At 45.1% G+C, this 27,070-nt stretch overlaps 1 protein-coding gene across 5 annotated transcripts in view; it reads left to right on the plus strand.

The window, feature by feature from the left end:
- MSRB2 (methionine sulfoxide reductase B2) overlaps positions 1-27,070 on the plus strand; it is a 44,624-nt gene that overhangs the window by 7,504 nt on the left and 10,050 nt on the right. The window contains exons 1-4 of one of the 5 annotated variants that reach the window (XM_084781508.1): positions 5,073-5,277; positions 8,808-8,908; positions 16,150-16,226; positions 26,888-27,035. In XM_084781508.1, coding sequence (XP_084637634.1) covers positions 5,088-5,277; positions 8,808-8,908; positions 16,150-16,226; positions 26,888-27,035 — 516 coding nt within the window. In that variant the 5' untranslated portion in view covers positions 5,073-5,087. Of the gene's footprint in view, positions 1-5,072; positions 5,278-5,375; positions 5,523-5,745; positions 5,830-8,807; positions 8,909-16,149; positions 16,227-26,887; positions 27,036-27,070 lie in introns of those variants that run through there. The other 4 variants (XM_084781510.1, XM_084781511.1, XM_084781509.1 and 1 more) reach the window with 4 other exon arrangements.

The following is a 27,070-nucleotide window of genomic DNA, read 5'->3' on the forward strand; positions in this document are numbered from 1 at the left end:
TTATTTATGTAAATATGATTTTGTTTTAATCTCAAGTGTGGGATTTTAGTTTGGGCTTTAGTTTGCCCACAGCTGTTAATTGTCTCATGTGGGGCGTGGTCTTTGTCAGCTGGTAACAGCCAACCTTGTGCAACATGGGGAAGGGTACTGTCTAGGACACTGAGGGAGATAAATAGAAGAGCCTGGAGAGAGAAAGTGTGGTGTGCAGTTGTGGTGTGCAGCGTGTAGCAGTTTGGAGAGATCAGAGATAGACAGTGTGGCAACTGAAAGAAACGTTTCAACTCAGGGGCTCAGAGGAGACTGCGTGCTGCGTTTACTGTTGATGGAGATTGGTACTGCCCCAAAAGAACTCAACTGACCCTAAAAGACTGGGAGAAGTAAGGGGGTCTTCACCTCCTCTCTGCATAACCTTCTTTGTCTCTTACCCAGAGGTAAGTGGAAAGGAAGTAGAGGCTTCAATACTCCAAATAAAATAGAGTTTAAAAACAAGTGCCAACAGGGCATCAGAGAAAAGCCAAAGATGAGGGCCCAGGAGTCTTAGCAGACATCAACAGCTCAGGTTGTTCTGCTCCATATAGCCAATTTTCCAGGATGTGGGCTTCTTCATAAATTCTACCTAAGTTCCCACAACCCTGCTACCAAAATTACCTTTGGGCCAAAAGGTGCCTCTAGATCTCAATTCTCATTTCAATCTATGCAATCCAGGGAAAGGAAGGCTCAGCTGCCCTCCCCATGGGCTCGCCTCAAATGAGTCTTTTTTCCTCAGTGGCTCTTCTGGCCTGTGTGTTCATCTTTGATAGGAATCTTGGGGTTCAGTTAAGTGGCAGAGGTCCTCCGAATTCCAATTCCAGATCAGTGGTTCTCAACTCAAGGTGGAGCTGCCTCCCAGAGGACATAGTCATTGTCTGGAGACATCTGGAGTGAAGGCTTGGGATGCTGAAATTGGTACTAGGCACAAGATAACTGCAACTTAGTCCCCTCTCCTCTCGTGCACACATTAGTGTATTATTTGCCCCTAAATGACTATAGTCATGAGGCGGAGAAGCCTAGCTCATGATCCATCCTCCCTCTCCCCCCATATCAAAGGGCTCAAGATGAGGAAAAGGGGGTATTTAAAGACGAATGAAGGAATGAAAACTTTATCTATAGGGCCGAGAAGATGGTTCAAGCACTTGTAACCCAAGTAAGAGGACTGAGTTTGGATCCCTAAAACCTATGTAAATGCCTTGAATGCTGCTTGGGCAGCCCACTTTCAATTCCAGGTGTAGAAGGTGGAGGCAGGGCAATCACTGGAGCAAACTGGCTACTTGTATAGGTGAGCCTACTTGTATAGGTGGAGCTCTGAGCTTAATTGACAGGCCCTGCCTCAAAACAACAAAGTCGTAAGCAATTGAGGAAGACTCTACATAAACTCTGGGCCACCACATGAACACATGCACACATGTACCCATACACATGCAAATACACAAACACATGTTTTGCATGAAAAGAAAAATAAATAACATATTGATTACTGTACATGTTAAACAGACCACACATAGTTTGTTTTGTTTTTTTTTTTTGCATGCTTCTGTTTTGTAATTTATCTACAACAAATATGAAGTGTCCGCGAAGTCTGAGGGATCATCTGAAATGAAGCAGTCTCTTCATCAGACAGTACCAGCATGTGTTTTTGCCTATGAGCAGGAGCTCTCATCACGCATGCTCCCTATGCTCTTGTTGAGCTATTTTCCGTCCCGGTTGCTCCCTTTTGCTTTCATCTCACACAAACCCAAGTCATCTTCTCATTTGATGTTTTAGTGGCTATATACTTGTTCACTAAATTATTATGTCAAGATTTGCTTAGTCATTAACTGCCTGTTAATGAGTTTTAAAAATTCATTGGCCATTATGAAGAACATAACTGTAAATCTCTCAGCAAAAATAATGTTTCCTTTCATATCAAGGTTTTCCCTCTGGAGATTTGTACCCCTAAACAAATGTTCCAAAATGAGGAATGCAATGAGTTCTATAGCCTACTTTTTTTTTTTTTTACCAGAAAAATAGTCACCCTTTTTACAGAAAATATATGAATATGCCTCAATCCCCAAGCTTTGTTAGCAATCGTTTCTTTAAAAAAAAAAAATCTAACATTAGTATTTGATACATGTGAGAAAATATATGGAGATATTTTAATTAGAAGTTCTATAATGATTGTAAAATTAAACATTTTCCCAAGAATTTGTTAACTATTTGGATTTTCTCTGGTGCAAATGCTCTGCTCCCATCTTTTAAGCATCTGTCCTGTCTGGCCTGACTATGGCTCACATGGATATTACCTTGACTTACATGTATAATACTAACTGTCTACCTGTCATGTGTCCTGCAGGGGTCTCTTATTATTCTGTTGATTTTTCCAATTGGGGAAGAATACGGTTGCTGTGCTTTATTGGGCAATGTGTATGGTTCATGTCTGTACACGTAAAATACCTTAACAGGAGTTTAATCTTCAGCGTTTCAGCTCGTGGTTCACCAGAACAGCACATCGTTCCACTTATTACCAAAAGCTGTATAATAACAGGCCTAAGAGAATTTAAGCATTGTTTGAAGTCTACTTTTTCTCCTCACTGGTATTATATTTTCAGATGACCGATCCAAGGCCAAAGACTGACTTGTACAAAAACCTGTGCCATAAGGAAATAGCTGAATATAGAAGCCAGCGCCTGTGCCATGTTACTCTTTTTCTACTAAGCCATTTGTTCAAATCTTTCACAGGTACCGGAGTTGCCATGGGAGGATCGTTTCCAGGAACTCTGCAGGGTGCAGTGGGAGCAGACTGACCATCAGTATTTGATTGAGGGCAGACGAAAGCAAGCTACACTTCTTTGAGGAAGAGAATGGCTCAGAGCTGACCCATCCTGTCAGTCCTTCCCAAATAGTTGTAAGCAGAGAAAAGTCTGTTGACTTTTGGCCTGGTGTCCTACTTTAGCAGTCAGCCTGTCTTATTCTTTGTAGATTTCATTATCGTTTTGGTGGATACGCTATCTTTTTCATTTAAGAACTTAATTAGCATTATGTTTTTCCCCCTTGTGAATGTCGTTTGCAGAGAAATGTGTAAGATATTCAGAGAGACCATGTTGTTGAGCTTACAACCACACCTGGGACCAGCTGAGTACTGTTTGTTCCTCACAAAAACACAGAAAATTACAGTTTAAACAAAACATGGATTTGTTCGCCTCTTATACAACAGAGCATTTTAATGCACATAACTCCAGGCTTGCCTATTCCCTCCACCGTCCATTAAACTCGGGCTCCATGCATCTCCTATTTAGCACCAGGAAGTACGTCTTATCTCTGTGCATACCAGAAAACTGGTAGTTCTCCAGCCGTTCCCAAGCAGAAAGAAAAGGAAAGGCAAAAGTAGCTAGTGCAGTCTGCTCCCCTCTCACTAGCTTTCCTAGTTCCTTCTGGTGGTGTTCGCTCTTGTCATGTACCAGAAACATGCCGTGTGATCACCAGGAGCAAGAAAGTGAGTACATTGAGTGCATCGTGACTCTCAACAACAAAACTGAAACATCTATTTGTAACTAAAGCCAGAAAAGCATAGTTGGTCAGACACTTCACAGTCTAAGGCAAGGGTAAAACCGAAGTGGGTTTTGTTAGGTTAAAACCACATGTAGCCCATGATCATTCTTGATGGTAAGTTGGACTTGGCAAATAGTGGTGGGCAGGAAGGGGGCGTGGAAATAAAGGACGAGGTCAAAGTTCTCAAGGCAGTGGAGAGAGGGCGCAGCGAGACGGAAGAGGGGAGGAAGGCCTTCCTCTGTGTTTTCTGGGAGTGTGAAGAAAGGCAGAGTGATGGGCCCAATGCTAGCTGATTCCACCCCCAAGGGTGCAGACGGCACAGTATTGATGTGACATGTGGATCACCTGGGAAAAGCGGAAAATCCAGAAACCGACTCCTATATTGCTTAAAAAACAGAGCAAAACTAAAACTGATTTTCCTCCCACTGGTTGTGTGGGAACCTGAGGCCTCGAAACCTAACAGCTGCGCTACCACAGAGCAAAGCACTGGTTTTTGACAAGGATTAAAAGGCAGAGAGTGGAGAACAACGAGTGTTGCCTTATGAAAAAGAAATTAAACCAGAACAAACCAAACAAACCAAAATAACAGCAACAAAAACTAACTCAGGTTAGTAGAAGACCTAAATGTAAAACTCAAAACTATAAAATTAGCAGACCAAGACAAAAATATTTGTGTTCTTGGACTAAGAACCATTTCTTAAATATGATACAAGGCTCCACAAACTATATATATATATAAAACGATAAAATGAATTTCAACAAAATTTAAAACTTTTCATTCCCAAGTCACAACTAGGAAATAGGAAACACAACCACAGATTAGAGGAAGGGAAATTTGTAAGGAAAAGATCTGATAAGGGATTTATGTTCAGAGAATATATAAAGGACCCTGAAAACCCCGTAACAAATAATCTAATAATTAAATAGGCAAAAAACGTGTGTAGATAATTTGCCAAAGGAAGTTTGTGGTCTGCAGGTAAGTACATAAAAAATGCTGGGTACTGATAATTGTCAGACACTGAAAAGTAACACCTCACAAGAGAAGCCTCCTACTATGGGAAATTTAAGTCTATAGGATGTAGTGATGTACCCCTATAAATTCAGTCCTGAGGCAGAAGATTCCCTAACCCTAACCCCAGCTTGAACAGGAGAGATCCAGTCTTAAAAACAAAACAAAACCTAACAACAAACAACGAAGAGGCCGGAGTAATCGAGTGCAGACAACGGAGATGTGAACAGGAACTTTCATACACTGCTGGTGAAGCAGCAGTGCCATTTCCTCCCAGGTATGCACACAAGACAGACTGCCTCCATCCACCCAAAGGCATGTACAGGAATGTTCCTGGCAACTTCGTTTTTGATGTTAAAAAATTAGAAACAGCCTAAAATAATGAGTAACTAGTTGAATACAGTTTAGTATAATGGAATCCTATTCAGAACAGAAAAATTATTTGTGCACAATTGTAACGCCAAAGGCCGAGCAGCCATGCCCAGATAATTATGCTGAGTAAAGGAAGTCAGATATGACCAATTATAATTGGTATGACTCTGGAAACGAAAGCACAATAAAACACAACAGTTTGGGGCTAGGAATGATCCCAAAAGGAGTGAAGTTCCCGCGCGCGGGTAGGAGGAGGCAAGAGTTGGAGAACGCAGTGAAAGGTTGGAGCCCGGGGACATTCCAGAAACTCAGCGAAGGTCAAGGGCAGATGGGTGAGAAGAGCAAGCGGAGAAGTTAAGGGGTTGGGTTTGGGTGACGCACCAGCTGGGAAGGAGCTTGCAAAGGAGAAGGGACCTGGTCAGAGGGGAGGGACCCAAGGGAGGGTGGGGCTTGGGGAGGGAACCGGTTGGTGGCAACGTCATGGCGCGTCTACTGAGAGCGCTGAGGGGCCTGCCCTTGCTGGAGGCGGCTGGGCGGCCGGTCCGGGGTTGCGCCGGGTCGGCAGGCGAGGACGCAGGTAGGTAGGTCCTCAGTCGCCGCCGCTTGGTGGCTTTCGGTTTCACTGCCCTGGCTGACCGGGTGGCAGCCTCCGGTGAGGCCCTGAGAGCCCGTTCCCCCGCGGCCCACTGCCCCTTGCCGGGGGAGTTGTCGAGCACCGCGGTCGGTAAACTCGGTGTGTTGGGGGGCGGGGGGAGGGGGGAGCATTGATCCCTGTGAGGATCGAATTCTCTCCCATGCCGGCACACAGTTCGTTTATATGTTACACTGGCCAGGGACCAGTGGCGGCCAACAACTGGACCTCGCGCGCCCTCTCCTGAGCCGGGGTTAGTCCTTTGCCTTGCACGGCCCCTTTCCGCGGACTGCCAGCCGCCTCCTGTCCTGTGTGAGCAGCCAGCTGGCCCACAGCAGTCTTGGTGCTTGCTGTGGGTTGTTGTGTGAATCTAGGAACTGAGAAGTGTGTGCTGATCAGTCTTATGTTCCTACAGTCATTGTTAGTGGCTGAGAGACTGAGGGTGGAATGGTAAGCGCCTCCCCGCCCCCCTATTTGGGGCATTTTTTTATACCTTACCGAGGAGGCCTTAGGAATCTTGGAGGAGTATCAAGTGTAATTCTGTTTCATTTCGTGCCCCTGTGGTTTAGCACTGGGCAGCTGCTCTCCTGACCTTCTTTCCAGCCCAGATGGTGCTGATGGGTGCCAATTCATTTGGAAGTTATTTTAGACCCTTGCTGGTTTAAAATTTTAGTGTTCAATAAATAAATGCCCTGCCACTGTGAAGCATTAACTGATGTCTCAGCCAGACCCTGTTGCGAGTCTACTGGGCTAGATGGAACTGGTCCTTATAGCCTGGTGATGTTAGTGGAAACTTCAAGGAACTTGGTGCTGCCAAACAAACAAACAAACAAACAAAAAAACCAGCCTGATGAATAGCGCTGGGAGCTGAGAGTCTTCAGTCATATTACATGACTCAGTGGTTAAGAGCACCGCCTGCTCTTCCAGAGGTCTTGAGTTCAATTCCCAGCAACCACACGGTGGCTCACAACCATCTATAATGTTATCTGATACCCTCTTCTGCAGATAAGGCATATCATATACAATAAATACAATAAATAAATGTTTAAAAAAATAAAAATAAAAAAATAAATTTGGCCAGACACCAGTACTGAGCAGGGGTTGTGTGACTTACCAGACAGCCTCTCCTGGGAGTTTATTCTACGGAAATAATTCAAAAGAAGAACAAAGCTGTATGTGGACCGGCGTTACTCTCAGGATGGGAAACTGGCCTCGCTCCCATCAGTTAAGGTAAACTTGAGTAAAGCATGAAGGTACAGGTCAACACTGAGAATGAGAAGCAGGTGGTGGTGAGGTCAGTGGGTGTGAGTTCCAGTCCCAGCTCCCCACCCCATAAAGGTAAACGGCTTTGATGTGTGAGTGAAGGCATCCATAACAAATACTATGGGGGGAAAGCATAAACAATACATATTTGTTTGTGTGTAACAAACACACACACACACACATACACATGAAGAATAACAACAGTCAAACCCAAATAGCTAGGGAGAGAAACTTATTAACTCCTTCCTCAAAGACCATCTCTACCCGATCCCTCTTTGCCCCCAGCTGGTCCTGATGGAAACAGCATGTGGCCCATCTGTACCACTCTTGGGCACATACCTAAAGGGTTCCAAGTCCTGCTTTGGAAATAGTTTATTGCTGCATGATTCACAGTAGCTAAGACCCTGAACCAGCCTAGATGTCCAGCAAGTCAGGAAACTATGGTGCTGTTGCTGAGTTGGTGAACACACACACACACACACACACACACACACACATACACACACACACACAAAGACCACCAGACTCAAATTCAGATAAAAATTAAGCAATTTATTAAAACTGCTAGCAGGGCCACAGGCTTTAATCCACGTCAGAGACACGCTGCCCAGAGGTAGGGGAAGGAAACCCTTAGCTGCTAAAGGTGAAACATCACAAGAATTCCTTGAGTATCTGAAAAAACAAGTTACAAAGCCAAAACCAGGACTCAGTCCTATCATAACATAAAGATGGTCACTACTGCACATTTTTGAGTTGGTGGTGGGGATGGGTTCAAGGAGTCAGAGTTGTCAGAAATTTATCTTTTAGGAACTTGAGACAGAGACAAATGGTTCTTAGGTGCCAAGATGGCTGCCTATCATGGACCGGAATTTCTTAGCCATTGCAGGACACACAGGCAACGGAGTTGATTCAGCTCTAAAGAAAATGAAATCATGGTATTTGCAAGAAAATCAATGGGACGTGAAATCATTTATTATAGCATCCCAGACCAGGAAAGACGGACGGACACCTTCACATTTCCTCTCTTATGCCGCTCCTCTATTTTAGTCATGTATTTTTAATTTGTGTTAAGATATAGGTCATAAAAGTAGAAGAGAGATGTGGAGCTGAGGAGAGGTCTTAATAGAAAGTCAGGGGAAGGGTAACAGAGCATGTGTGCAAGAAAAAGGAGGGTAGTGGAGTGGGGGGAGCAGGGAGGGGGGAGGGGGTGGAGGAGAACGAAAGAAGGGAAGCAACAAAAAGAGCATATATATGGAGAGCCATAATGAAATCCATTACTCTGCCTGCTATTTTTTTTTTTTTTAGTTTTTTTCTTTTTTTTTATTACAAAAAAGAAACTGGGCATGAAAAGCTTTTTCAAAGTCACATGACTAACCAACAGATCCCAGAAGGGTCAGGAAATGTAAGACTGATGGACCCTACTGTGAAGGGGGATATTATGTGCTACATGAGAAAAACTAAACCAATAAAGACTTGAAATTTTTAAAAGCAGAAATGGGAGGAAGAATCCATTTTCAGCTGGGTGGTAGTGGTGGCACACCCATCTCAGCACTAGGGAGGCAGAGGCAGGTGGTTCTCAGTGAGTTCGAGGACAGTCTGTTCTACAGAGTGAGTTTCAGGGCTACAAGAGAAATTCTGTCTGAAAGAAAGAAAGAAAGAAAAGTGCATTGTCACTGTGAGGTGCCTGGGGAGAATTTGTTTGGTAGTATTTCCTATTGGAGCCACTCCTTGGGGGGGTCTGTGCCCCAGGAGGACCAGAGAGAGATCACTGGCTCTCTATTCATTGCTTGTTTCTTGCTAATGAAATGGGCCAGGCATGTCGTGTCTGTGCCTTCCGCTTCTTGTGAAGAATGAAGTCACAGCTGGGAGAAGGAGCTGGCATTATTTCTCTGGGTGATAGTGAAAACCAAAACTGGGACAGGGCAACTCTTTATGTTAATCAAACAAATGCCTTACTTAACAACGCAGGGTCTCTTACACGGTCCAAGCTCTCTCTGAGCAAGGCTGACTGGCAGAAGAAACTGACACCTGAGCAGTTCTACGTCACCAGAGAGAAGGGAACTGAAGCGGTAAGCGGACAACCTCACTGTTCTCATAAGAAGTCCCTAGGGAGGGCAGGCGGAGTAGAGATGCCTGAGGCCCTCACATATGTACGACGCTCTGGAGGGCCTCCAGCCGGCAGTCTCTCCGTCAGGCCATCGGTTCCTTCTGCATCCTTCTTCAAGCTCCACCGCCCTGTCCCTCTGACCAGGCCAACGCTCTCAATCCACCTGGCTCTACTACTTCTCTCTCCCTCCCCAAAGGGGCCTTTTGAGAACCTCCCAGCCCAGACTCACTCAGAAGCTTACCATTGCTCTCAAAGAAAAAGCACAGCATTTAAATGTTAACCAGGTCCTCCCAGCAGTGGTCCCTACCTGCCCTCCATCCTTAGATGCAGCCATGTTGTCTCTGGTTCCCTGCATTAGGGCCGCGATGTCCTCTCAAAAGTAATTGTTTAAGGTTTACCGCCTGTATTGTCCTTGGCTGGTGCCTTAGTTTGAGCGGGACCCCTGGGCCCAAACCTGCCTATCATAATGTTCGTCTTGTAGGTTTCTAGGACCCTCTGGATCCTTCTACTTTGCCATTCTCCCATGCTTCTCTCATCTAGAGTCCCACTAGAATGTCCTACCCTCTGTCTCAGTTTCCTGGTAAGTGAAGGCTTTGGTGGGACATGCCCCTTGGGCTAATATGCAGATATAAGTGAGTATATACCATTTGAGTCTTTCTGCTTCTGGGTTAATTCACTCATTATGATCATTTCTAGCTCAATCCATTTATCCACAAATTTCAGGAATTCCTTGTTTTTAATAGCTGAATAGTATTCCATAGTGTATATGTACCACAGTTTCTTTATCCATTCTTCTATTGAGGGACACTTAGGCTGTTTCCATGTTCTGGCTATTATGAATAAGGCTGTTATGAACATGGTTGAGCAAATTTTCTTGTTGTGTGCTGGAGCATCTTCTGGGTATATACCCAAATCTAGCCAATGGACAGAACACTCTCCACAGTAGAATGGAGAGTGGGATATTACTTTCTCACATACTCTGGTGCCTCACCTTTGACCATGTCCCCTGGAGGGGGAGACCTGGTGGCACTCAGAAGAAGGACAGCAGGTTACCAAGAAGAGACTTGATACCCTATGAACATATACAGGGGGAGGTAATCCCCCTCAGGAACAGTCATAGGGGAGGGGAATAAGGGGAAAATGGGAGGGAGGGAAAAATGGGAGGATACAAGGGATGGGATAACCATTGAGATGTAACAAGAATAAATTAATAAAGGAGAAAAAAAAGTAATTGTTCTGTTTTCTTCCCTTTAAAGCCCCTGTATCAGGGTTGGAAAGATGGCTCGGGGGTTAAGAGCACTGGCTGCTTCTCCAGAGGTCCTGAGTTCAACTCCCAGCAACCACATGGTGGCTCAGAACCATCCATAATGTGATCTGATGCCCTCATCTGGCATGCAGATGTACATGCAGATAGAGCACTCATACATAAAATAAATAAATAAAATCTTAATCTTGGGTTCCTTTCTCTCAGCCATTTGCTCTCATAATTAATTCGTACTTTCTTTTTAGGATTTACTATGATATATGTGCATGTATATGTGCATCTATATGCATCTATACACATACATATATATACATACATACACATATATATACATACACATATATATATGTATATATATATACATACACATATATATATGTATATATATATATATATATACAGTGTGTGTGTGTGCAACATATTTGTGGGTGCCCTCAGAGTCCTGAGAAGGCATGGAAATCCCTTGGAGCTGGAGTTACAGACTATTGTGAGCTGTCACTGATGTGGGTTCTCAGAACCGAACTTTAGGTCCTCTGGAAGAGCAAGCAAATGCTCTTAACAGCTGAGCTATGTCTCCAATCACCCCCAGACCACATTTTTATTTATTTATCTATTTACTTATTTATTTATTCATTCATTCATTCATTCATTCATTCAGTATTCTGCCTGCATGTGTGCCTGCAGCCAAAAGAGGACACAGGATCTCATTATAGATGCTTGTGAGCCACCATGTGGTTGCTGGGAAGTGAACTCTGAGCCATCTCTTCAGCCCTCTAGACCATATTTTTAACTCAGCCTAAATCACTTTACCCTGGAGCCCTTCTCTCTACCCAAGCCTAGGTTGTGTCTTCCTTCATAGCAGCACCTCCATGTTCTGTTTCCTGGTACCTGCTGTGGTACCTGGCAGAGAAGTTGGCAGGTGTTGCGTGTCAGAGGCTGAAACGCTCAACTGCACAGGACAGTCTTGGCTTCCGTTCATTTCCTCAGACAACAGCATTGTGCTGGCACCATAGCTCACAATCAGTGGTCTCAGGCACAAATGCAGCCACTGCAGTTTAACTATTGAGCTGTTCGTGTGAGATGCTTTCCTTTTTTTTTCCCCTCCCCTTTTTCTTTTATTTTAAGTTCTTCTCTCATGTATTACAGTCTGACTGCAGTTTTCCCCTGCCTTCCCTACCCCAAATCTTTCTCCCCAACTTCTCCTCTTTCCTCGATCCACCCTCAATCTGCTTCCCTTCAGAAAAGATCAGGCCTCTCAGGGATATCAACAAAGCACTGCAGAACAACCCACAATAAAACCAAGCACACACCATCACATAAAGTTTGAACAAGGCAACCTAGTAGGAAGAAAAAGGACTCACGAATAAGCAAGAGGGTCAGGGACAGTCCACATCAGCACGCAGAGAGAGGGGAGAGAGAAATAGATGAAAAGGTATACGTAGATATTCAGATGATAGATGGATACATATGTAGATAGGTAGGCAAATATACGTGTTGATGCTTTCCTTTTTAAGTAGACCCCCACAGACAGGCCCCTGTATAGTGGCTCTTCAGTGTTGTGTCCACTGTATTTGCCCATTGGGACTCAGGCAAAGTGCAGGCAGCTTTGGACATGGTCACTGGCTTAGTTTCTCTGATGCCACAGTCACCAGTCAGGCTGGCTAGTCCCTACAGATTCTTGTGAAAGTGTTTTGAAGTTATGTTTTCATTCAACTTCCTGTAATGAGAGTGAGACTATTTTTCATTGTTGATGACAGCACAGGGGAACCAAGTATGATGCTCTGAGCAACTGTATGTAATCCCAGAATGTTCTAAGCCTGATTCTCAGGTAAATAGCCAGGCTGGTTCTGGTGTGCCTGGAGACAGTATGCCAGATGTTTAGGAGAATAAATCCATGAGCTTCTGAAATGGATGGTGCTGTATCCTTTACACTTGGCCCTTTTTTACAAGAGGAGCATTGAAGGAGAGATAAACCTGTTTTTTAGGATCCTAAGTGTGGGATCGGAATGGTCTTGTGAAAGGACAGGTGAGGTTAATCCACTAGAAGACCAACCACCTCATGAGGGAGCTTGATTGTTGCCAGCTGAAAAGATCCTGTGACAAACCCTGGGAGGAGATACATAAATGGAGGTGGGGCCTTTGGATACCTGGGATAGTTTTGGCTGTTCATTGCTCCACTTTGAGATGCTCCTAGAGAGAACCGCTCGAGGGAAGGCTTCGGGGCTCCGGCTCCTGCTGAGGTTCCGGGTTCTGGTTACTTCAGGTTCCAGCAGAAGAAATCCTGCTGATTATGCCAGGAGAATTGTTCCTCAGAACTGATATCCTAACAGTTTTGTTATTCTTTAATCCTCTTTTCCTATTGTTTTGGTTAGTCGAGTTATAAGTGACATACGCTTGGTTAGTAAGTTGTAATAAAATATATTGGTTAAGAAAATTGAGCCTACAGAACATCATCCATCATTTTAACAAATGTTATAAATCCCTTCCCATTCCTCTGACTCCACATTCAAGTTTTTAGAGCTGTGCAGAGCTGCAAGCATCAGCCAGCTTCATTAGTCTAAGGGGAGGGACACTCCCAAAGCCTCCTGGTTGGAGACTCCTAATTAAAGTTCAGGTGTGTGTGTGTGTGTGTGTGTGTGTGTGTGTGTGTGTGTGTGTGTTTTTAGGTAGTAGTGGTATGTTAGTAGTGCTTGCAGCCACTGAAAGAATTTTCACTCTGCCTGAGTAATAACCAAGGGTGAGTCAGGTATCTCCAGAAGAGGAGTTTCTCGGGTCCTTCTTTGCCCTCCTCCGGATCTGATCCACCTGCTTTGAGCCCCAGGAGGAGGACCAGCTTCCTTGCCGTGAGGTTTCTCACTGAGGGTACAGAAGACACCCTGAGCTCAGAAAGCAGTCCGGACCAAGCAGCCTCTGCGTGAGGCAACCTACACGTGTATGCCTTCCTGGCGGCTACGGCCTCACCAAAGGTGATGTCCTCTCTTTTCTCACAGGCCCCGTTGTGTCCTCACGGCCACAAGCCCAATGGCTCCTCACCTCCTTTTGTTAGTTTTCATTGGCCGTGACCCGTCCTCTTGGAATAGTTGTGTATGACATCACCTGCAGCCATCCCTTTCCAACATGTCCTCCGCCTCCAGCACTAACAGAATTAAAGAAGAGGGGACTGCCAGTGGTCCAGACAGACCTGAAATCTCAAGGGGATCTAGAAGTTCATTTTGTCTCTGCCCTGCTCCCTTCCCCTGTTCAAACAGGCATTTTAATTCTGGCTTCTGAATCATCCCTTTTCCCCTTCCCTCATCCCCCTCCTTTCTCCCCTCCCCCCTTGTTCCCTCCCCCTCCCTCCCTCCTTTCTCTTTCAGTTCCCTGTTGGAGCAGCAGCACCATCCATGCCTGAGTTAATGATCAGCATCCACTAACCTCTTCTCTCTTGTCTCTGCTCTCTCTTTGCCCTTCCGGTCGTGTGTGTGTGTGTGTGTGTGTGTGTGTGTGTGTGTGTGTGTGTATGGTTGTTTTCTGTCTCTCTTCCTCCTTTCTCTCTTTCTCTCTTTCCCCCAGGCTGGCAGTAGGCACCACCCCTCTGATCATGAGCACATCCAGTGAACAAGTTTGCAGTGTCCCTCTCTCCAACCCCATGTTCAGCAGGACCACATATATACGTTCCTTATCACTGTATGCTCACAGCCGAGCGTGACCTGGCCTCTCCTGACTGCCCAGTGCTGTCATTATCTGAATGTCCTCCCTCTCTGAAGCAGTTTGCATCTCCATCTGCTCAACTCTCACCCGTTCTTTAAAAGCTGAGCTCAGGAGTGATTGGTTTTCCCAGTTTTTCCATAATCAGCACCTATCAGCCATTTTATTAATGCACATTATAATGATACCCTGCTTCCAAGCAAGGGCCCTGCCTGTGTTACTCTCTCTCACGGCTGTCATCACAAAGTGTGACTGTCTGCTCACAGTTCCTTGTCATCGGGGCAGTACAAAAACTTTGGTTTTAATTTGGGGAAGATAACTAACTTTTGAGTTAATTTTTTCCTTCTGCAACATTGGCACCCAGTCTAGCACCGATTATCAGTAAATGATGAGCAGATTATCAGTAAATACTAGAACAAGCAGTTACAATAAAAGATGAATTTGTTCCTACTATATGAAAGGGCTTGGGCTGCATCAAGGAGTCAATGCAGAGACATTAGAAGTCAGGCGGGGCAGAGCAAGGAGACGCCATGGCAGGATGTGGTTGAAGTAATCAGCCATGTCCATTTGGATTATGCATTTTCTTACTGTTATAGCAACTCCCTGGCTCTTATAACAATGAATTTATATCTTGCATTTTATAGACTGCCTGGTTTCTATGGCCAGGGCTTTCTAATGAGCGTTCATGACAAGGTGTCCACAATGCTCATGTCATGAGTCACAGAAGGAACAGCTCACTAGACTTCTGTGGCTAACTGTACTATCACATTATTTATTTACTTGCTTTTCAGATAATAAGGTCTGGCTGTGTAGTTCAGGCCGGTCTTGAACTCATGATCCTCCTGCCTCAGCCTCCCCAGTGCTATGGCTACGGCCATGTGCCACCAAGCCAGACTTTAAGTTTAGGGCTTTTGAAGAGAGATAGCACCCAAGTGTGTTCATCTGGCAGACCTAGTAGGTGGCTTTGAACATGTTTCCCGAGAAGCTTTTCTCTTTTTCAATGCAGTTAGTACTATGGGGAATTTTTGAATTGGTAAATCTGGAGAGGCAGAAAAGCGTATTCCTTGGCAGCTCAGGCAGCCTTCTATGCTTTGAGTCCTGTCACCTGTGTGGTCATGTAATGCTTGCCACTATAACATGGCTTTTACAGTTAGCGTGTGCAAACTCTTTTTTAATTTTGTTGTCTGAGGAGATGATAAGGGAATTTGACAAAAGGTTTTAAAGATTGTGTGTGTGTGTGTGTGTGTGTGTGTGTGTGAGAGAGAGAGAGAGAGAGAGAGAGAGAGAGAGAGAGAAAGAGAGAGAGAGAGATGTGTGTAGCACATGTGTGTGCACATGTGGAAGGGGAGGATTTGGAGGGAGGGTTCCTGCATGAATTTATGTGCACCATGTGTATGCAGGTGCCCAAGGAGGCCAGAAGAGGGCATCAGATGTGGACTGTATTCATTCGGAGCTTTAGTTCTCCTGGAAAACCTACAGTCTTTTAAGTCCTGTGGATGCAGCACTTTCATCTACATGATAACCAGGGGCCCTGGCCCATCATTTAACACTGGCTGACTCCACATGGTGTTGACACCACATGATGTGTTAAAGGCACAGCCTCAAATTCTATGCTTTTGATGTATTTGTGTTTCCCCTCCCTTTCTCTTGCTCCCTCCCTCACCCTCTCCCTGCCCCCACCCCTATCAGGGATCTATCTCAGGGGCTGAGCAAGCTCCACCACTAAGCTGCACTGCCAGGCCTTTGTATTCCACCTTTAATTAGAGAGTTCAAAGTGTCTTAGACGGGTGTTTAGACGCCTGTTGTTTTAGCTCTTTTGAAATGAGAGAGTGAAATCTTCCAGGCTGGCTGAGGATGGGACTGGTGCTCATGGTTTTCCTGTGAACTTTGATGTTCTTGGATGAAAGGTGATACATAAACACAAAGCATTATTAATGTCACAATTTGAATATTTGGCGTGATAAAGGCCAGGCTGTAAAGAAGCTTGCCAGCTGCTTCCTTAACTGGCTGCAGTTTTTCTCTGCTGATACTTGCACTTTGTCAAATTAGTATAATTCCTTGATTGAGACTTTATTGTTTATTTTTGGTTGGTTATTTATTTCTTGATAGTGGTGGAGATTGAACCTGAGGCCTCACACACCCTAGGTAAACACTTAAGCTCTGAGCCAGCCACACCCTCAGCTTCACTCTTGGGTTTAGACTTGCTCTATCACCCCACAGTGTGATGACATTTCTTTCTTCTTTACTTTCAGCCTTTCAGTGGGATATATCTGAACAACAAGGAGACAGGGATGTACCACTGTGTATGCTGTGATAGCCCACTCTTCAGGTAAGATCTGGAATCTTAGATACATAAGTGCTCTTGAAGTCTCTTATTTTTGGTGCTGAAGACTAAACACAAGGGCCTCCTGTATGCTACCACTGAGATGCCCCAGCCCTCAGGGGACCATTAACTGCCTTTGCCCTCTGTTATTACTGCTGGGAGGAGAGCTGTTCATGGATGATATTTGTCTGTCTTGCTTTTTTCTGACTTTTAATGCAGCTGACAAAGCTTCCCGGCCAATGTTCTTCCTTTATGTATCTCTAAGAGAGAGCAAACAAAATTCTGATGGGGACTTCATGATAAAGCCATTAGAATTTTTTAGAGGGAAAAGTATTTAAAAAAAATCAAAACCCTAATAGTATTTGCTTGGCCATATGATTAAAACTATACCTCTCCCAGGGAAAATGGGTTTATAATTTAATTTAGCAAGGCAGACTTTTATGAGGCCTGATGCCCCACAGTGCTTGACAGAAGCGAGCACCGTGCCCTCTTCCATGTAGCTAAAAGTAAATTTAATTGTCCCTTGATTTCAAAGCCTCTTTTAAGTCAATCAGCATCTAAAATCTTTCAACAAAGGCTTTTTTTTTGTTGTTTAGATATGCAGGAAATAGTCTTTTAAAAAAAAGTAGATTCAAGGAAGAAGAAAGAAAACATCTTTGAAGTCTTGTTTTTCAGAACTTCAAAGATGTTTTCCTTTCTTTTGCATCAACCTTAAATTGGTTTAGAATAAAATATAAATCAAGCCAGCTCTGCGAATCTTCCATTAGGCAGAGCCTCGTTCTGTCCTTTGGGCTTTCAGCAGCCTGGCTTTTTGGCCAGCCGGCTGCTAATGCGAACTACATTAGGAAACCAGACCTTCCTGCAAGGACAGGCGTGATTAGGATTGATTTTCCTTCATGCTCAGGAGGCCAGGCTGCGGCCCAGGCACATGGTGCTACAGAGAAACTGTTTGGAGGTGCCCACTGCCATCCACCTGCCCAGGAGTGCTGGGAAGACCAGAGTGAAGTTAGCTCTCCCACAGCAGTGCTGGGAGAACACACGAGTTACCCTGTCACACCACAGCAGTGAACACAGACTTCTGGGTTCTCAAGCAGTTTCTTTGTTTTGTTTTTGTTTAATTTTAATTTATTTTATTTTTAATTGTATGTATATGCGTGTGTGTGTGTGTGTGTGTGTGTGTGTGTGTGTGTGTGTGTGTACAGCTGGAGTTAAGGCTATTGTAACTGTCTGACATAGATACTGCCAACCAAACTGTGTCTTCTGCAAGAACATCGCCTGCTTTCAGCCACTGAGCCATCTTTGCATCCCTGACATCAAGAGCCCTGAGGCCTTTTCTCCACTAGCAAGCAGCCAGTTCTGCAGCAGATGCAGGCTAGGGGCACCCTCCGTCTTAGTTCAGGACTGACCCTGTTTACTTGGAGACAGAGGCAGATCGCACAGGTGGCCGGCTCAGGCCCCACATGCTATACTCTACTTCCGATGCGAGGCATACTCTCCTGGTTGTGACCTGTGCTCCTGACCAAGCAGCTCTCAGTCAGGCCTTCCACACTCTTCTGTGCTCCCTGCTTCTCCTGAGTAGCATTCAGAACCCAGGGAGGCAATCACGTTGACCAGTTTACCGGAAGGGTGTCACTATTATGAAAGATACAGTTGACGAGATAAATAGAATGGGTGTGAGGGAAGGGTACTGGGTTCCACACCCTCTCTGGGAAAGTTCTCTAGAAACTTCCATGTGCTCAGTTACCCAGAAAGTCACCAGACCCTGTTCTTTTGGGTCTTATGGAGGCTTCATTCCAAAACTGTGGCCATGAGTTCTCAGCTCCCTTCCCTGAATGTTGGGGGCAGGGCAGAAAGTCCCAGAACTCCAGTCATGCTTTGATGACAAGTCCCCAGCCTGAATCTAAGTAGGGGCTGCCACCCATCAGTTAGGGCACTATACTACAGAAAGTATACTGTCCTTTTGAAGATTATACAAGTTTTAGGAGCTGTATGTGCCAGAAAGTGGCAGAAAGAACCAAGCATGTAGCGTACAGAATTGCAGTGTTAAAACGCGAGACTCGGGTTTCAGAACAATTAGTTCTCTCTTCCCCATCATCTCTGTTAAGACGTTAGGAGGACCAGCTTGCTTTCAGCTGGAGGGGCTTGTAGAGTGTAAGGCTACATTCTTACTATGTAGCTGCTGGGCAGGAGTCTTGTTTTTCATCTTGGAAGATGAGAAATCATCCTGGTGAGAACGCATTTCTAATGTCTAATGACCAAGGGTCTGTTGACTCAGCTGATGTCTTGGTTTCTGTGTATCTTTGGAGGAGGCCTTCCCGCCAGCCAATGGCCCCTCTCCCCTCACCACACAGGCTCAGCTACAGCATGGAAAAATAGGGGTGCAAGCCAGGCACGGTGGCACATGCCTGTGTAATCCCAGCACTAAGGGAGGCACAGGCAGGTGGATCTCTGAGTTGAAGGCCAGTCTGGTCAACAAAGTGAGTCCAGGACAGCCAAGGCTACACAGAGAAACCCTGTCTCGAAAATAAACAACCAAAAAAGAAAGAAAGAAACAAAGGCAGGAGCAGAGAGAGCAGAGTGAAGGGCTTGGGCCAGCAGGGCTTGCTGTGGTGAAGGACAGGCTCTTCCTCTAGAGAAGTCTCTACAGAAGCTCCAGAGTACAGCCAGGACTGCTGACAAGCTGCCGTTGTTAAGATTACAGTTTTAGCAAATTTAAGCTTAAGGACCACATGTGGCCAGTGGCTATTGTATTAGCATGGTGATAGTTCAAATTGAGACGTTTATGTGACCAACCTCACAATGAAACAGCCCAAATCCATAGGCAATCCAGTCAGTATTCTGGAGGCCTGTTTACCAAGCACCTAGTTCACTGAGCTGGCAGTTGTTCATGATCCTACGTTATTTCAGTCATTTTAGTTTTAAATGTAGCTTCCTTTTTTAAAAAGAACTTTTGAGGTTTTGCTCTATTTTCTTTTTTTTAATGTTTTTAAAGATTTATTTATTATGTATACAGTATGCAGCAGATTACATTATAGATGATTGTGAGCCACCATGTGGCTGCTGGGAATTGAACTCAGGACCTCTGGAAGTGCAGTCAGTGCTCTTAACCACTGAGCCATCTCTCCAGCCCTCCATTTTCTTGCTGATGAATAAAATAAAAATATATCCACCTAGCTTCCTGTTATCATAATAACCACAAGAGCTAATCATTTATAAATAAGAAGGTTATTTGGGCTCAAAATCTTGGAGGTCTCTCCTCCTCCTCCTCCTCCTCCTCTTCCTCCTTCTTCTCTCTCTCTCTCTCTCTCTCTTTCTTTCTTTGTGGTGGTAATGTGTGGTAAGGCAAATTTCCAACTGCATGGCCAGGAGCAAATGGGAGGAAGAGGAAACAGGCAGGCTTCCACAATCCCCCTCAGAACCATGCCCCCACAGGACCTGAAGACCTTGCTCCTGGCCTCCATCTTTTGACATTTCCACTCTTGCCTTCAACAAGGCAAGCCTTCAACACATGGGCTTTGGAGGGGCCTTTAACACCCAAATCAAACAACCCCTGCCTGTCATTCCCGCTCTGGAACACACATCGTGAAGAGATTCCCTTTATAGGAGTGTGGTGACGGCTGTCTAGATGTCTGTATCAGTTCCATCGTTGGGTAACTTGGAGTAAGTTTCTTAATGTTGCTCTGCCTTGGTTTTCCCATTTACCTATAAAATGAGACTACAAGGCACCCAGTTCTGTAAAATGAGAACACAAGGTACCCCGTTCAAAGGGCTGTTGGGAGGGTTAACTGCCTTGCGAGCTAACAGATTAACATAGCATAGCAAGGAGTAACACATACTGAGCACTCAGGACACTAATAGTAGTGTATTCTTAGAGAGAAACCCTTACCATTCAGACAGATAGTGTTAGGAGTATGTCTTGTTTTCTCACTCATATTACCTCTTTATTTCTAGTCTCAAGGTTCTTTCATAGCAAGCAGGGGTACACAAATGCCGTTCCTGCAAATGTTGGCGTAGAGTCAGAATGAAATGAAAGCTTTGCCAACGAAAACCGAATCTTAGGGAAATTAGGAGATAAATTCAGGAACCCTGGCTTCTTCAGCTGCCACCTGCAGGCTGGTGGTCATACTGTGCACTCTCTGGGATGTGTTCACCCCTACCGTGTGCTGACTTAAGCTCCTTAGGGCCTGGGTTTCTCTGCAAAGCCTTCTTGAGAAAATACACTGTATTTGGCTTTGTTTTCTCTTCCAAGTTCCCATTACTGTGTCAGCACACAGTTCAGCATGTAAGTGCTTCCTATTGGCCCAGACATTTTTATTTAGCGAAGGAGATAAAGCTGATAGGCTGCTTGAGTGCCTTGGGCCAGTTCTTTTATTTATTTATTTATTTTATTCACATACTTAAAGGGTTGAACTGTGTGGCCTGGTTAGCTATTTAGTGTTGATTTGATCCGACCTAAGAGCCATGCGGCAAGAAGGAGCTTTAATTGCCTACATCAGATTGGCCGGTGGACACATTTGTGATGATGATTGATGTGGGAGGACCCAGCCCACTGTCATCTGTGGCCAGTAACAACCGTGGGCAGGTGGTCCTGGGTCACATAAGAATGGAGTGTGAGCACAGAGAAACCAAGTGGCGAGCAGTGTTTCTTCCTCCATGGTTCTGGCCCTGGATCCCTTCAGCAACGGATTATGACCTGGGAGTTGTAAGATGAAATAAACCCTTTTACTCTCTGTATTGCTTTTGGCCAGAGAGTTTCATCACAGCAACGGAAAAGCCAGCTACAGCACTGTCTCTCTCTCTCTCTTTTTTTAAAGATTTGTTTATTTTATTTATTGCATATGAGTGCTTTATCTGCAGAAGAGGGTATCAGGTCCCATTATAGATGGTTGTGAGCCACCATGTGGTTGCTGGGAATTGAACTCAGGACCTCTGGAAGAGGGGGCGGCACTCTTAACCACTGAGCCATCTCTCCAGCCCCTGAGCACTGTGTCCCTTAGGAAGACATGTTGCAGCCTTTGTCACCAGGAGCTGTGACTTTAAGTAGAGAGAGGGCCACTGCAGATGGAATTCGGAACAATCAGCTTACACCAAAATTGGATGTTCCTTTGATCCAATGGTGACTGGTGTTCTGATAAGAGGAAGGGAAGCAGGACCACAGAGGGGACTGCCGCATGACAATGACACAAGGGCTGGAGCAGTGTCAAGTTTTGCCAGCCACTTCCAGAAGCCGGCAGAGGACCAGAGCGCTTCCTAAGGTCTAGGGGCCATGGCTCTGCTGAGATCTTGATTTTGGACTTTCAGCCTTCAAAACCAGAAGAGCATTCCAACCACTTCACTTTAATTCCCTAACGACACCCTAGGAGGCTGACGTGACTCACTTGCCCGCTGCACCTTCCCTGGGCCTGAGCATCCCCACAATGTCGATGCCACCCAAAGATGTCGAAGCCCCTGTGGCTATGTGACAGAGGTCATTGGCTTTTCTGAACTCTTATCTTTTTAGAAAATATATTTTTTTAATTTTCTATATATTTTAAAAATTTCTCTGTGTATTTGTGTGAGCACCCGAGTACAGTACTCACTCACAGAGACCAGATGTTGGGGTTGCGATGTGTATTATGATGCTAATTACTAGCTCCCAAGATCTAGCTGCTGCCCAGGCAGCTGAGCACATTCTCACGTATACCTGTCCTTGTTGTGTAAAACTTGTCTAAGAAATTACTCCTGTTTGATGAATAAAAAGCCCATACCTGGGCAGGGCCAGAGGAAGGTAGGCGTGGCGAAGGTTCCAGGAACTTGGGAACAAGAGGATCTTGGAAAGGAGCTGACAGGTATGGAAAAGGAAGGAAGCTGAACAGAGTAGCCAAGATGCAGTAGTGTACAGAGGAACGCATGGCTGGGTAGGAGGTGCGGGTGGAGGAAAATGGCCCAGATAGAGAACATTAGCAACTATTTTGGAATCATAGATGGGAGGTAGCCCAAGTACAACTTATTAGAGCAGATGTCATGATATGGGGGCTTGGGAGGTAAAGATAGCTTAGGAGCCGCGATCTGCCAAGTCCCAGGTGAAATAAGGCTGTTCTAAAACCTATCAGGTATCTGCGTCTTTAGTGATTAGGATAGCAGGTTAGATACCACCAGAATAATTATAGGCCTAGTAATAAACATTATTAGGCCATACCATTAAATTGACAGCAACATAATGGTGCCCAACATGGGGTGCCATTTTGTTCTGGTTAATATAAAATAAGGCTAATAATAAACACTCGCCATGTTTTATATTAACCACAACAACCAGAAGAGTGTGCCCAACCCCCTGGAGGTCCTGCTGGTTCTGTGCCTCTCAGTATAGGTGGTCTGAGAGAGAAGTATGTATTTTAGCTGCTGAGCCATCTGTCCAGCCACTTGGACACTTGCCCTAAGCACTGGGTTCAGTACAACGCAAGCTGTCAGCTTGCAATGAGGAGCTGTATGTGTCCAGGCAATGGATGTGGGAACTGGTGCTTGGAGTCTGTGAGGAACTTGCTCAGCATCCTTGTGTCCGTTTCCTTTGTGCTGCTGAGACAGAACACCTGATTTGGGTTGCATTATTGAGAAGTTTATTTGGGGCCAGGCCTCAGGAAGCTGTGAAGTCCGAAGGGATGGTGCCAGCCACATCCTCTTGGGTTCCAGTGAGGGCTTGGTGCTATTTCAAAACAGTGAGAAGGTCAAAGGGTGAGCAAGTGCTTGGGAACGAACAAAACCTTTGTAGCCCTGTTTTACCAACCAACTCTCTGGTTAGCTAATCTGGGCCTGTGAGAACTTCAGTATCCCCTCCTTAGACCCAGTGCCTCTCAGCACTGCCACATAGCAATACACTTTCACCCTTAATTGAAACTGTGTCCAGACCCCAGGTGTCACCCCTCTAGTAAGTGCTGGCACTGAGCTCATGTGCCACAGGAACCGGAAGTGTGTCAGCACTAAAGGTACCGCTGTGTCCACTCTAACTTTCAGCAGACATCAGTGGCCTTCTCGCCTCATGTGAGGAACCGAGGCCTGGAAAGCTTAGCTAGCTTACCCAGGATTCCACTGCTACCAGCCTCACACTAGGCCACACTTTATTATCCAAGTCTCTGTAAGCCATATAGATGATGCTTTTAACCTTAGGGTCTGCACCTTCTGCTGGCAGCCTTCCGAATCTCAGGCCGTGAGTCCCTAGTAAGACACTACCAGACTCTAAAAAGGTACATCTGTCCACGAGCTCTCTTTCCAGAGCCTGGTCCCCAGCCATGTCTCACAGAGCTCCCCTTGTCCCTCTCATGGCACAGCTACATTGCAGTGAGTGGTACCTATCTGTGGTACACTGCTGCCTTCACTAGTCTGAGAACTGAGGTGAGGGTTGCCAAGCCAACAACACTTTCAAGCATGCCACCACTCTCCTACAGATCCTGCTCTCTCCCACAAGCTGCCTCTGGAAGGGTTTATTAAATTGTATTGTTGCCGGGAGTGGTGGAGCACATCTGCAATCCCAGTGACCAGGAAGCTGAGACAGGAGGATCTAGATTTCAACTTACCAGACGACTGGGTTACAGAGTGAGACTTATCAAAATAAAAAAAACAAAACTATTTCAAGATTATGTATTTTATGGTCATAAGTCTTAAAAATAGGAGTATTTGGAAGCCTGATATAAATATATATATATTTTCACCCTAATGTCCTGCATGTCCTAAGTAACAAAGTAATATTGTTTAAAACCTCATGTCAGAAATGAATGGGATTGCTTCTACGGTTGCATTTAGAATTATCACTGATTAACCACTGCTTGTGCTGTTGCTTGTGGGGTGAGGGCTGTGGAATATCTTGAAATGAGGAGAAAATAAACATGGGAGAACAAACTCAAAAGCAAATGCAAAAAATAAATAAATAAATAAAAGAGAGAGAAAAAAAGAAGAAGAAAAGAAAGAAAGGAAGAAAAGCACAGAAGCCCTCTCAGAGTACATGGTCCAGAGTGGCTTGAGTTTGTGAGGTGGAGCCGTGTAACCTGCTAATCAATTAAAGATGTGCTTTGGGCTTTCCGGTTTGCCTTCATACTTACACTGTTGGTCTTAGATGATATATCTTGGCCTTATACTACTTGGTAAAATCTCTAAGTTTTTGCCAATTCCATCAGTAAAGGTTTATTGTTTCCCATAAAGCCCATATGACTTTTTATTAGCCTTAGATTCATTTGTCGATTTAGGACAGGCTTTATTGCATCCATAACTCTATCAAAATCCCTTTAATGGTTAGTAGTGCACATGATGCCGGGGTGGGGAGAGGGTAAAGGGTACTTAGAATACTGTTTCCTAAGGGGAAGTACTTAGGTAAATTGTTCTCTCTGTCTTTCTCCCCCTCCCTCCCTCCCTCCCTCCCCCCTTCCTTCTTTCTTCTCCCACATGGTGAATTGTTCTCTTTCTCTCCTGCCTCCATGTTAGAGCACCATATCAGACACTGTTCTAAACATACCATGTAGCAAAACACCTCAGTGATTTTTTTTTCCCTAACAACCTTGTGACGCCATCTTGGCACTGTTGCCCCAAACAACATGAGTTGGTGGCATTGGAGAATCAAGTAACATCTTAAGGACACAGAGTGTGGCTTCACACCAAGACCGTTTGGAAGTCAAGCTATCATTTCAGAGATTTTTTTTTTTTCAAAAAGAAACCTCGGGGCTTCTTGGGATATTTCTAGGGGAGCAGTGAGGTGCTAAAGCTCGAAGGCCACACCTTCTGAGTGCTAAGTGACCCTCGGCCATCGTGCCATGCCCACCCAGCCCCCTCTCCATTCTATGGTTTAGTTAGAACAATCTCGAAGCAGAGTGAAAGCAGAAACACAGCTAAGGGTTTGTTTTTTTAAATAGACAATGAAAATATTTGGGGAATAACACAACCCTTCTCCTAAAGTGCCTGGTTCAATTTAGAAAATATGATTGTCACAAAAATATTCTGTTAACATATAAAGAATTTATTACTTCTTCTTGTTGTTGTTGTTGTTTTTTAAACAGGGTTTCTCTGTGTAGCCCTGGCTGTCCTGGAACTCACTTTGTAGACCAGGAAGGACTCTTACAAAGGGATATACTTGCCTCTGCCTTCCAAGTGCTGGGATTAAGGGTGTGCACCACCACTACCTGGCAAGAATTTGTTAATTTTAAAATCAGTATAAATCAGGCATGGTGATTGGTGCCTGTGTCCCAGCACTAGAAAAGATGAGGCAGGGAGATTATGAGCTCAAGGCCATCTTGGGTTACATAATGCAACTATCTCAAAAAAAAAAAAAAAAAAAAGAAAGAAAGAAAAAGAGAAAAGAAAGGACTCTAATAGTACACATTTTAAAATTCCAAGTCATGTTTCTAACTTGCTAAATGTTGGTATTTGTAACTTATACTGAAGTGTTCAGGGACCCTTAATAATTTGGGGGCACAGAGGAGTCCTGGGTCCAAACTGTTTGCGCTCCTGTCACGTGGCCACATTTCTGATGAGGCTGAGTGTTCGGCTGTGTTAGGACTTTGATTCTTTCCAGCTCATTTCTTGTCCGTTCAGCTTTAGGCAAGGCTCACCTTCAAATCACTTCTTTATGTAGAGAGGAACATCTCTGTGCCATCTATAATTTTATTTATTTTCCTGATGTTGTTTACAGTCACTTTTCTGTATGAGTTTTAAGATGGTGAAACTTTAAGTCTTCCTTTTGAGAAAGATGCTGGGAGTCAAACCCAGGACCTCGTGTGGGCCAGGCAAATGCTCTGCCACTGAGCTACAGCCTTGTCTCAAGGGTGAGGTGTTCTAGAATCAGGTCTCCAGTAGTCCTCTTGCCGCCTCCCTTCAGCTCTTTGGCCCGCCCACTCCAGCAATTAGCATCCTTCCTCCCCCAGAAACTATCCCCCCCCCATCAGGCTTTCTCCATGATTACTGGGAGTGCCAGGCTAATTGGCTGATGACAGTAATCCTGATGAGTGCTCACAAGCACTTTCCACATGCCTCAGCTGAGGGCCCACCTGGCTCCGCAGAGCAGTCTCTTGACCTCCTCAAAGGATCCCTGCAGGGCAGGTGCTGCTGTGCCCAGTGAGGAGACTGAGTGGCCTGCCCACCTTCACTCCTCTACCTGGCAAACGCAGAGATCTCCTTCTCCAGAACTGGCAGCCTGTGTTCCGATACTAGAAGTTTCCACTGCTACAAACGGCTACTGTTTCCCATCTTACACTGATGAGCCTCCTCAGGCCTACCTCGCCCACCGCTGGTCTCTTTTTGGTCTCTTCCTTTTCTGCCTTTGGAGTACATGGACTTGATCTGTGGTTCCTCATATGCAAATGAATTCACATGGCCTTAGTCTGTTTAGCTCTCTTAGGCCAGATATAGAGAAGGAAGCCATTGGCACCCAAGGAAAAAGACTTCATTTCACTATGGCCGGACAATGTGCTGAACAGCAAAGGGGCTGCAGGAGTAATTCCGTGGCACTGACTATTCATGAAGCCTGGCTTGGGATCTGGCGGAAGGAATGGGAGTCAGGTCCTGCTCAGAACAAAGGGATGGGGTCTAAGAAGCTCCTGTTATGCCAACACCCAGGGGTCTAATGGCTGTGAGTTTGCATGTCTTCAAACAAACACTGTAGGTCTGCGCTGTCTTCTAACGCTGTGGCTCTGCACTGTCACCCACAGCTCTGAGAAGAAGTATTGTTCCGGCACGGGCTGGCCTTCGTTTTCTGAGGCTTATGGCACAGCAGGCTCAGATGAAAGTCACACAGGGATCTTGAGACGTCTGGACTCTTCCTTAGGGTGTGCTCGCACGGAGGTGGTCTGCAAGCAGGTGATGTTTGGCTTTGCTTTGTTTTCTCTGAAAGG

The sequence above is a fragment of the Acomys minous genome (assembly GCF_964271855.1).
Source record: "Acomys minous genome assembly, chromosome: 5".
Taxonomy (NCBI): domain Eukaryota; kingdom Metazoa; phylum Chordata; class Mammalia; order Rodentia; family Muridae; genus Acomys; species Acomys minous.